The 12606-nt window shown below is 41.5% G+C and overlaps 1 protein-coding gene across 1 annotated transcript in view; it reads left to right on the plus strand.

Annotated features, from left to right (window-relative positions):
• AR (androgen receptor) overlaps positions 1-12606 on the plus strand; it is a 214257-nt gene that overhangs the window by 143920 nt on the left and 57731 nt on the right. Inside the window, exon 3 of the mRNA XM_063142096.1 lies at positions 3431-3547. Within this exon, the coding sequence (XP_062998166.1) occupies positions 3431-3547 (117 nt within the window). The remainder of the gene's footprint in view (positions 1-3430; positions 3548-12606) is intronic.

The following is a 12606-nucleotide window of genomic DNA, read 5'->3' on the forward strand; positions in this document are numbered from 1 at the left end:
GTTTCCTGTGTATGTCTTTTGGCAGACAGGATTTTAAATGCACCTTTCCTTTTCCTGCAAATGCGCTTACTGTGTCACATCCGGTAAACGTATGGAGACCTATCATAGCACAACAAACATTTTCACCAAGAGTTGAAGCTATTTTCCCAATGTCAAGGACTCGCATACATATTTTAATACCACATTTCAGAAAATGGCTGAGGCCCAACTCGTTCACCAGAAACAAACATTAACAATTCCTCAGTATTTGTGGTGGCCAATGTTCTTTGCTTTTGTTTCTCAATGCTTGGGAGAGGAGCTTTAAAAGGTTGTGGTCCAACAACTTGGGCTGCACAGCTATACCGTTGACTCGATGAGTTGTCCCCTTACCACTAAGAGTCTCTTCCAGCCTATCAATGTTATCCCATGTTAAGTTAGTGAATACATGGGGCTGAATGGCGGCTGTAAGAACAATTTGCTCATTTAAGGTAGCAGCAAATTTCTGAAGACATAAGGCGGTATCATTTTCTTCCAGTTGTGAGTATGAAATTCCATGACCAAGTCTGTTTAGAGTGCGAATTATTCCAACATTGCCTGTCAGCGTTTTTACGAAGTATAAGAGCAACAATTGCTTTGGGGGTTTCTGCTGGCCATTTGTCACTGCATATATAATGTCCTGACTGACTGACTGACTGATTTATTTATTTATAGCCAAAGCTCTCTGGGCAGTTTACAAAATTAAGACAATTGAAGTTTAAAACAACAGTATAAAACCATAATATAAAATACAATATAAAAGCACAACCAAGATAAAAACAGCAGCAGTGCAAAAATACAAATTTAAAATACAAATTTAAAACAGCAAGTTCAAATTAATTTATAGACTGTTAAAATACTGGGAGAATAGAAAGGTCTTCAACTGGCATTTAAAAAAATATAATGTAGGTGCCAAGCGAACCTCCTTAGGGAACTCATTCCACAGCCGGGGTGCCACAGCAGAGAAGGCCCTCCTGCTGGTAGCCACCTGACTCACTTCCTTTGGCAGGGGCTCACAGAGAAGGACCCCTGAGGATGACCTTAGGGTCTGGGCAGGTACATATGGGAGGAGGCATTCCTTCAGATAGCCTGGCCCCAAGCCGTTTAGGGCTTTAAATGTTAATACCAGCACTTTGAATTGGGCCCAGACCTGGATTGGCAGCCAATGAAGCTAGAAAAGGACTAATTGCATAAGTAAGGTGACCCTTTTGGAGGGCTTTGTGATTTCTGGATCTCCAGTCAGAAGTCCTAATAGGAACCGTTTAAGATAATCAGGCACTGTAAATAAATCTTTATTAACGTCTGAAGGATGATATGGCCATGGTGTTGATGTCAAGTTTGCTTTAATGATTGTTCTTATGTGCAGTGATGTTTTATCAATGATCTTGTTCATATCTGTTGCCTTAACCTTTAAAACTGATAATTCTCTTTTCAAACTCTGGTTTTCTCTTACAACGTCCTGTAGCATGACACTATCAGGTTGGGCCAATAATTTTCCTTGGTTGTCTGGGAATATATGGAGACTGTCACCGAACTCGGATTCCAATTTTCTTCTAATATGCTTCTTGGCTGATTCGTCTATTCCCTGTATTCCTCTGCGTATCATGAGGGTTTCAAGGGTTTCAGTGAGAGTCGTCACACGTATTACCTCTTTGTTAGGAATAATCACAGTTCTAATGTATTGAAATAGTTCATCATATGCTTCATTTCTCATATTTTTGTAGTGATCATCGGTTTGAATGTTAGATGCATGATCTTCCTCCTTTGCTTTAACCCTTGTATAGTTCTTATAACAAGATGCATGATAATGGGCTTCTGCAGCCACTATGTTCCTACTACAAACTGCTAAGATCTTTGAATCACAATTAATGGTTGCGCACTCTCGAAGCCTTTTGTCAACTCTAAGCTCTGTGGCCTTGATTAATTTCTCACACGTTGATGTTCCCTTGTAGCATTTTATCTTTCCACAAAACATACATTCTTCAGCATACACGTTTGACTTTAATGATGTTCTTCTGTTTAAGCGTTTACTTGTGCACTCGCTTGTTCCAGCAGCATCACTGACACTTGCTTCAGCTTTTCGCTTAATACTCTGTACATCTCTCTTCATAGTAAACAGGCTCCTGCACTTCCTGTGGTAAAATACTTTGGGAACCGTGTTGGGCCATAGCTAGACCTAAGGTTTATCCCTGGATCATCCACGGGTCAAACCTGTTCATCTAGGTGACACACAGGGGATCCAGGGCTCAGGCAGGGGTGAACCCTGGATGATCCCTGGATAAACCTTAGGTCTAGCTGTGGCCTTGCTTTCCACATTTCTTGCAATGTCTAACAATGGAATGTGATTCCTTACTTGAGCTGCCCCTAACAGAGTTTTCCATGATGAGTAGTCCTGTGGGCTTGTCAGCGTATCTCCAGGTTGGACATTTGACCATAAATGAATTATACATTGGGGATCAGAGGGACAGGATGTGCTTGTTTCAGTCTTCTTCATGATGATGCTGCATGGTCATTCACCACCGGCTCTGAACACACACAAAAACCAATACTTAAAACATTTATATATTTTAATTGGTGTAATTATTATAATCATAATTATTATTTATTATTTATATAATTAGAATTACTGTAATTGTTATGTTTAATAATAAAAGTCACAATATTAAACATTATCAAAAAATTCCATTTACATCAAGGTATTTTGGGAGTGGAGTGGTGACACACAAAAGCCAAAGAATTATGTCTTGCTATCACATATTTTCTATCTCTAGGCATCCATACCTTGCCAAAAAATCATATTCGAACCCATCCCCCCAAGTGGTACCAATAACATGGTCAGCTCAAGGCCTATTGAGCTAAATGTGAGAAAAACCAACCCTTATGCAGGGCTGTAGTTTCTACTGTTCAGTCTCTCTCTCTCTCTCTCTCTCTCTCTCTCTCTCTCTCTCTCTCACACACACACACACACACACACACATGTTCATTGGGTACAGAATTGAACATCCCAAAAATCTTAGCTTTCATTTTTTAAAAATGTTGTGGCCCAAAAGTAAGATAACGTTCTTGATATGCCTGGTGAACTTTTAGAATGTGGAGGGGTGGCCAGTGTAGTTAGGTGATGGATATACTTCTTTGCCCCTGCTAGTGACTAGCAGAAGTTGGGGGTGCAAAATTGACATATGCTTGTCTTGTTCTGCATAAGAGCAGTGTCACAGAATTTTGTTTTAATTGGTGCAGATCCAGATTACCTACCTGGAGATGATGATGATGATGATGATGATGATGATGATGATGATGATGGTGATGGCTTTGCTCCAATGAAATGTTTCTCCAGCTTGTATCTGTAGTCTAATGATGTTCTCTGGCAATGAAGCAATTGCTGTTTCCACTCATAGTTTGTCTCTAATCTCTTTAGGTAAACAGAAGTACCTGTGTGCCAGCCGGAATGACTGCACCATTGATAAGTTTCGAAGAAAAAACTGCCCATCCTGCCGCCTGAGAAAATGCTATGAAGCAGGCATGACTCTTGGGGGTAAGGTCGGCTTGGATTAGGAATCTTTGATGCTTTTCAGCATATTTGCTTTACTATTGATGTATCATATATTTAATGAAACTAGAGATAGATATATGTTAGGGTCCCAGTTGTAGTGATCATGCCCTTTATCAGGGTATCTAAAGTCACCCGATTACGCTCAAGAATTATCACTTGCACAAATGTGCTACTCTGCATTAGTTAATGTGAATTAACGCAAGTACAACCAAAAAGAAAAAAATCTAAAATTTGAGCAGACAATGGATCACAAGATGCTTAATCCATGCAGAATGGATCTAACAAAATCCCTACATCTCTAATTAAGAGCTTATTTAGTTGGGGAAGACTGTCTTACTATTAAGAATGATAATCAAGAACATTTAACATATAATTTTTTAACTAAGAATTATTTGAAGAGTGACATTTTATTCCCTTTTTAAAATAATTCTCCTTAGTAAACATCTTCATTTTTGTTCATTTTGAAAAGTTGCCTCTAGTGGTGGTGTCTTTCCCATGCTGCCATAGGAACTAAGCTACTTGAATTGTGGGCTCCACAATTCAAGAAGGACGCAGGCAAGCTGGAGTGTGTTCAGAGGAGGGCAACCAGGATGATCAAGGGTCTGGAAACAAAGCCCTATGAAGAGAGACTGAAAGAACTGGGCATGTTTAGCCTGGAGAAGAGAAGATTGAGGGGAGACATGATAGCACTCTTCAAATACTTAAAAGGTTGTCACACAGAGGAGGGCCAGGATCTCTTCTCGATCCTCCCAGAGTGCAGGACACGGAATAACGGGCTCAAGTGACAGGAAGCCAGATTCCAGCTGGACATCAGGAAAAACTTCCTAACTGTTAGAGCAGTACGACAATGGAATCAGTTACCTAGCGAGGTTGTGGGCTCTCCCACACTAGAGGCCTTCAAGAGGCAGCTGGACAACCATCTGTCAAGGATGCTTTAGGGTGGATTCCTGCATTGAGCAGGGGGTTGGACTCGATGGACTTGTAGGCCCCTTCCAACTTTGCTATTCTATGATTCTATGAATTTCTTTTAGGTATGATAGGTTCATTTTAGTGGCAGCACTTAAAGGTTTTGTAGCTAACTGGGAACTTTATTAAAAAAACTATGGCAGTGAATTCCATAGACCCAAGCCTCAATGTTTTAAAATAATAATAAACAGCTGGGACAACCCACATGTTGTTCTGTTGCATGTGGTAAAAGTGGTGGAATGACCTATGATGTTCTCTCATTTGAGTGTTCTAAAATGACATTCATTTTACAGCATCTAACCAGAACAAGCCCAGAAACGCAGAATTCTATCAAACAAAACCCAAACTCTCAGGAACGCACATCGTCTTCACATATTTTGAGATGCTGGCTCTAGTCATTTGTTGGGAAATGAACCTAAATGTCTTTCAGTAAAACTTACATTAGTTCAATAATTGGAATAAGGAATTGAAGAAATAACTATGCTGGATAGTTATAGAAAGGATTTAAAACAAAATCTCCGTGGCTTCAAAATTTCCAGAACTTTTACATCTGTAGCATTGCATCAAAATCTTCATAGAATCATAGAATAGTAGAGTTGGAAGGGGCTTATAAGGCCATCGAGTCCAACCCCTTCCAGTTATATTGTTTATCAAAATCATCTTCAGGGTGTAAAGACCAGGTAGCAGTATATGGACACCTTGTCTGAAACATTTATTCAAGGACATATTTCATAATCCCAAATTGTTTAATTTCTCCCATTTTTTGGAGGGGGGGGGAAGGCGTGTGTGGGGAGATGGGAGAGGGGTGGCTCTTTCCTTAATTATTTTCCCACCGGACCTTGACATCTCTAGTATGTGTATTCTGACTGGCAATGGCCCTCCAGGCGTCCACCGGAGGCCTTTCCCTGCTTGGGCCACAGAGTGGTAAACTAGGGCCCAGGAGGAAACACGCTGCTGTGTCTGCCCCCACCCCCTGCAAACCCCTCCCAAATGCTGGCAGTAGATAACAGAGCAAATTTAAGTAGATGTAATATTGTCATAATAGAATATTGTATAGGTCAGTATGTAGCATTGCCGTGGGCAAAGGCAGCCCCAGCCAGCAAGGGAGGGCGCACCCCAAGCAAGTCATAATTCCAACAATAAGCCACGTAGCTCTGCAGGGATTCTCTATGTAGGGAGAGCACAGGAGGGCCAGAGAGCAGGACAGCATACATACATTTATTTATTTATTTTTCTTGCGGCGATGAGGAAGGAGCGGGAGAGCGAGAGAGAGAGGGTCTGAGTGAGGGAGTTGTGCATATATTTAAAAGAGGGGGAGAAAGAGAGAGAGAGAGCACAGCAGCAATAGCCATCCAGTATTCTTCCAGATCTAAATGGTTGGTAACAATTCCATCTTTGGGGGGGCATTTTTCCTTTCTTCTGTCCACCTTATCATTCAAACCAATACATGTATACTCAGAAATAAGCCCCACTGAGTTATGTGGGACTTAATCCCAAGTAAGTGTGTATAGGGCCTTGGACTGCTCTCTGGCTTTCCCTCAGTTTTTTAATTGTGGTTACTTAAGACTTTTTTCTTCCATTTTGGGATGCTCTGTGGATGTGGAAAGGGGTGGATGTTAGGTGCTCAGAACTTGCTTATTCCATGCATACACTTAATTTCTTAGAGACATGGAGAGGAGAGGGGCTTTTGGGGGGAACACTCATGTATTTTGGGATGCTCAGAACTTGCTAGGTAAGCATTTTTATGCTTTTCTATGTGGTTCTGGGATGATGATGATGATGATGATGGTCCCTTTCCTCACTCGTGCCAGTTTTTCTAGAAAGACATGACAGGCTTTGCCAGGTCATGCTGTCATTTACTGGTTCAGACATTTCCTGACAATTGAGCATGTTTTAAGTATGACTGCTTTCTGGATTATGGTGTGGATGTATTTTTGGTAGGCCTAGTTTCTGAAGGTTTTCTGTATAGTTTTTGTATGTGATGCCGGTGACTAATGGAATAATTGTTACCTTTTCCTGTTGCCATAGTTCTTTATATTCCATTGCCAGTGGTGTATATTTTTCTCTCTTCTCTTCCTTTTCTAAAACACCTTTGCCATTAGGTATTGCTATGTCAATGAGGTATGTGTGTTTTTCTTTTTTTGTCTATAACTGTTATGTCTTGTTGGTTGTAAGGTATTGTCTTGTCCGTATGAATTGTTCTGTCCCAGTATATTTTATGATCTTCATTTTCCAAGATTGTTTTGGGTGAGTATGTATAGTATGGTGTAGGTTGCTTGATGAGGTTGAATTTGATGGCCAATTGTTGGTGAATTATTTTTGCAGGCTGTATTATGTCTGTCCATATAGTCCATTCTTGCCAGAATTTTATATCCTCCTGTTAAATGGTCTATTGTTTCTTGGGATTGATGACATTTCCTACATGAATCTGTTGTTACACTGTTATCTTTTATGATGTATTTTTGGTAGTGCTTGGTTGCTATAACTTGATCCTGTATGGCTATTAGGAATCCATCTGTTTCAAGAAATAGCTCGCCCTTCCCGAATCACTTGTACAATTGTTCTTTGTTTATTTGTGGGTTCTGTATTATGTTGTAGCGCTTCCATGTAGTGCTTTTTGTGCCCATTTTTCTTTTTTCTCTACAAGTGCGAGTGGTCATGTGTGGTCTTCATTTTGTAGTGCTAGGCTGAGTGGGGTGTAGTTTTTATCTTCTTTTACTATGACTTTATTAATGGGGGTGTTTTTAGTGTGAAAGAATTCTCTGAGTGATTTTATCCGTTTAGCGTGGATTGTGTCAATGTCCAGCAGACCTTTTCCTCCTTCTTTGCTGCTGATTGTTATTCTTTCAATGCATAAATTGTGATGGAGCATGTGGTGTTTTGTGAGATAGGTGCAATTGAGTCTGTTTATTTCTTCGAGTTCAGTGTGTGACCAGTGTATGTTTCTGAATGAGTATGTGAGGATGGGTATTGCGTAGGTGTTGATGGCTTTGAAAATGTTTTTAGAGTTGAGTTTGGATTTTAGGACTTTGATAGGCAGATTTTATATTTGCAAAGAGTTTTCCAAAGACTGCTTTTCTATAGAGCTCTGAGGAGGATCATCATCATCCTCATTATAATTTTGTGTGGCTGTGTGGATTCACCCTCACGATTTTACAGCCATGAGTTTGTCACTTGATTCTCTGACCAATGGGAATTGTTCCTGGAATAGAAGAATGTGGGTCCAAAGGAGTGCTTTGGTGTAGCTATGTGAATCCCCTCACCCTTTGCACTCATGATCTTGAAGTTCATGCCCCTCAGTTTCCCTTTTCTGTGGTATGGGTAGATGGCTGTTGGAGCCTCTTCTGACTCCTTGGCTCTACCAGACAGATTGGCCACCAACCATCACTGGGTTAAAATCTCCTATGCTGCCACCAGGATCCCAGTCTGGATTGGGGCCCTGTACACGCTCCTTACTCTTTAAAGAAGAAGAAGAAGAAAATCACACAATTGCAGATAGTGAAAGGTGCTGTATCCAGTTTGGCTTTATCCACTTTGACTCGAGTAAAAAGGCCCAGGCCAGTCCTGCTTCCTTTAGCTTCAGGAATCCTGACCCTTGGAGCTCTTACTCAGTTTTATAGTAGACACATTAAAAAATGGTGAATTTCTACTGTGTGGACTCGTTTTCATTTGGTGCAAGAGTGAATGGTGTAAGCCTAAAATAAATAGGCCATTTGGAAATTGACTGGAACCCACTTAGAACTCCATCACACCTATATTTCACCCCTGGTTTGCCTCTGCACTTTTTACCGCTGTTTTATAAGTGCAGCAAGTGTTCTTCCCTTTCACAATCATCACTATGCCATTGAACTCTCTTTTCACTTGTTTGCTCTCCCGCTGCTAATGCGCCCATCCCACCCCACCTCTCTTCCTTCCCCTCCAGTTCATTGGTTCTTCTTGTTGATGGACATTGTGATCAAGTGGCAGCCTTCCTCCCTTGCTTCTTGGAGCTCCTATGGGAATTAACCAAAATGCTTAGAGTTCCCTCATTTTTAAACATAAAGAGATGAAACTTGGGACCATGACAGCACTTTAGAGCTTTAGGCGTGCTAAATTTGAATCAGCAGTTAATCCCAGGATTTTATAGGGATTTTTAATCCTCCTGTTATTCCTTCCTATTAACACACACACACACACCTCTCTGATTCTGCACAGGGGTGGATTAAGGCAAAATTGGAGGGGTGTGTGTGTGTGTGTTCAGTGGAGCTGGTTTATTGTCCGGGCTTGGTTCCCATACTCAAGAGTAAATCCCATTGATTTCAACTGCATTTACATCCAAGACGGACATCAGCTCCTTCCTCCTGCCTTCAGCTTTGTTGTCTAGTGATTTACTGATTTAATGTTTCATTGGCTGGACTCCGTTTCTGTGGGCAATGAGGGTGGGGTTGGAGCAGTAAAAAGTCCATTCATTTGAACATTCGACACGGAGTGCTGGAGGAGAACTGCCCCATCCTCCCCTTTCGTCAGCAAGACACCATTCAAAGGACACACCGCCAGCAAAGGAAAAAGCGGTAGGACAGAAATACATGGATGCTTAAGGGCACATTAAATCCCCCACACCAAAATAATATGCAAAATGGAGGAAAAGAGTACAGGACAGGGACGACGTCATATGAGTCCTGTGCTGCAATATCAGATACCAGACGTGGCAAGAATGTGTTAAACACTGGTGTGATGGAGTTCATAGTTCGGGCAAGTGATCAAAAGTACAATATGGTCTTTAATTAAAATCACTATAGAGATACCCTTCATGGTATAGTTTTACTTCTAGCAGGCAGTTCCTGCTCTCTCTGGGAAGAGATCCATAATGGTGCCCTTTAAACAAATATTAATTACTTGCGCAATTCAGCAGAATAATTGAAGGAGCTGCAGTAATCCTTCCCTCTGTGCCCCTTGCCAACTGCCCTGTTCCACAAATTATGATAGAAGCCAAATGACTGCACCTGAGAAAAACTGGACGGGAAGGGTGAGAAAAGCATGAGCATGTTGGGACTGGCATGAAAACAAGGGAATGCCTTGTAAAGATTTGACCCCAGAAGTGTGACATTTACCCAATAATTCAAGGAAAACTGGTTTCATGGAATGGCCTCTCCCCCTGTTTTGTTTTTCCTAACCATTTAATTGATTCTTCAGCATGTTTACTTAAGGAGTAAGTCCCACTGAACACAGTGGGGGTTACTTCTGATTGGGCATGCATGGGATTGCATTGCTATGTAAAAGAAGGTTTTCTTGATAATTAAGGTTTAAAAATAAGTACGCATGTAATGGCATACTGTGAGTTTATATTTTTAACAAGACTACCTCAGGCATTTTCTTTTCTTTGGAGGGGTACTTAACACCACTTTTCGAATAAAATGAGCTGCTTCTCTTCCCACGCGGTAAAAGAGGGTGTTTTACAGACACCGTGCCACTGTCCACTGTAATGAGTGCTCAAGGGGGCAGCCATATTTTATGGCAGCAACCGCTTTTAATTTCCCAAAATGCAAAAAAGCACTTTAGAACAAGGCTTTCCGGGGTGCGGGGGGATAAAATGATGGCTGGTTCACTGGCTGGTTCTCTCCCCCACCCCTAAAAGATTTTTGCCTCACCCCCCAAAATACAGTGAAACAAAGCAAAACCGCCATTTTCAAGGTGAGTGAAATGTCTGAGGAATTGCCCTTCTCTGTTCAGTACAGCTCTAGAGCGGTGGTCGTTGCCCCTTGCCATCTGCCCTAGGGCTCCAAACTGCCACAGCTAATGGGAAAAGAACACAACGTTGAGGTGCTTGGGTGTGAACCAGGGGAGCACCCCGTCAGATTGGCTGCTTTAACCATAGAGGTTATGTAATAAATTGCTAAATATAGCTTGCTGGTCCCAAATAGTTTTAGCTCTCCACCACTTGCTGATTGTCTCCTGAAATGCCCCTTCAGGCCCTGGATTAGCATGACAAAGACAGAGGATGGTTTGAGGCAGTGTGCAGGGGAGAATTGCTGGGTGTGGTGGGGTGCTCAATCAGCTACTACTTTCCCCCAAATGTGACCAAGCCATGTTTACATTATTTTGGTTTTCCCCCACCCTGACCAGATTTCAAAACCAGAAGTAAGCCAGTCTTAGCCCAAACCAGGCAGCAGGTTATTTTGCAGGTGATCAGTCCCTGCTAATGCTCCCTCTGTGTCCACATGTGCGGTAACTCAGCAAACACAAGTGTGGTCAGCTAAGGTGTAGTTCAGCCCTACTCTTCTTCATGGGTCCTTTCATGTTAAGAAATTGTTCAGTGATTACCTTCGACTGGCTGCAAAGACCTTGCCCTTAAAACATTTCTTTTCGCTGGCTTCCATTGTGGAAGGAAGAAAAAGCAACACACACACCCTTCCTTTTCTGTTCCAGTAGCTGGACTGAACATAATGAAGGCCCACAAGGTGGTTTTGGAGACAGACTCTGACCCTTCAAATGGGTCTCCTTTTTCTAAGACGCTTCTTGCCCTCAATGTTTGAGGGCCATCATAGAGCCATGTAAGGCTTTGTTTTCTTTACCACTCTTTTTCTTATTTTCTCCCCTCTCTCTTTCATAGCCAATTTTAGTGACCCTCTTACCTCACTCCCAACAATCTGTGCACCTTGGCTTTTCTTCTTTCTGTAAATAAAAATCAGAGAAAGGGATATGAGCTTCCAATGTAAGATGTAATTGAGGTGTGCTTACCTGTTTCTTAATTATGCATCTGCTCAGAATAGCAAATGAGCAACTCACTGAAATATTTGCCCTTTTCTACCTTCGGTGGGATTGAATCACTTTTGTTAGAGCAACATCTTCCAGTTATCAAGGAATTGTTTTCTCATTTGAGATATTAAATTTATTATTTATTTATTTATTTATTGCATTTCTATGCCACCCAGTTGCCAATGTGAAGTCCTAAATGCAGTTATCTGAGTAGATGTGCATACGATTGCACTGTAACTAGGTTGGATTCCAATGGACTTCCTTTTCTAGAACACAGTCAGCGTGAGCTAATTCCACCCACAAAGAAATGATAATCCTACTTGTAGTATTGTTCTATTGCATAAATGTTGACTCTCAAAGACTTGCAACATCGTGCTGAGGAAATAACTTGATTCCTATCAAGTACAGAACAAAATGGGGAGGTTGGCATGGTTGGCCTCCCAATATATTGGCACCAGGCTATGTTGGTATAAGCACTTGCACGTTTCTCCAGTTCGCTCCACACAGAATAGCTGTGCCTCTGTAAGAGCTAAATTTTGTCCATTTAATTGCAGCAGTCAGTTGCCTTTTCCTCACATTTTCATCCCCCTCATTAGGAACTGAATATCAGAATTGACATGCTGGATCAGATTACAACCCCATCTAGGCCTTCCCAGTGCTTGGACCCCTTTAATTGTGGCAAAATGAATGCAGGGGACTTCAGCCCTCTGACAGATCAGCATAGCTCTGTGTGGGTAAACACTGGGACTGAGCTGTGGTGGGAATATATACTTCACAGCCTAAAAATGTGGGATATGTATAATCAGATTTGAAGAAATGGGGACTCTTCTGTATTTGTAATGAATTTGTTACAACCATGATTGGTCGGTCTCTTGAATATAGTTTTGCAACTTGTAGAAACATGAAAAGTTCTGGCTATGGCTGCTATATATTAATCAGTTCTACTGTGTCCTTTAAATTTAGGAGCCAAAGAAATATTCGAACCCAAGCTAACCAAAGGATTTTGTTTGTGCTCACACCTGTCCAAAAAGAGAAAGACATGTGGTTTTTTCAAAAGGCTGCATCTTAACATATCTGTCCCAATATAGTTCATTTCTGGCTGGTTCAGCTGAGGCAAGGAGCAGCCTCTTCAACGAGAGATGGGTCTTCCTCTCTTAGGAGAGCAGCATGGACTTACAGAAATCCAAGCAATAGGGAGGGCCTTCCTTAAGGTAAAACACTCTTCCCCTTAGTAAAGAGTGAGGCTGCTTTGGCTCCCTCTTTTCCTAGAACAGCACCAACCAAATGGGCATCTCCTTCTTACCTAGCTAGAAACACACACACACACACACACACACACA

This window comes from Elgaria multicarinata, chromosome 15 (assembly GCF_023053635.1).
Source record: "Elgaria multicarinata webbii isolate HBS135686 ecotype San Diego chromosome 15, rElgMul1.1.pri, whole genome shotgun sequence".
Lineage (NCBI taxonomy): Eukaryota > Metazoa > Chordata > Lepidosauria > Squamata > Anguidae > Elgaria > Elgaria multicarinata.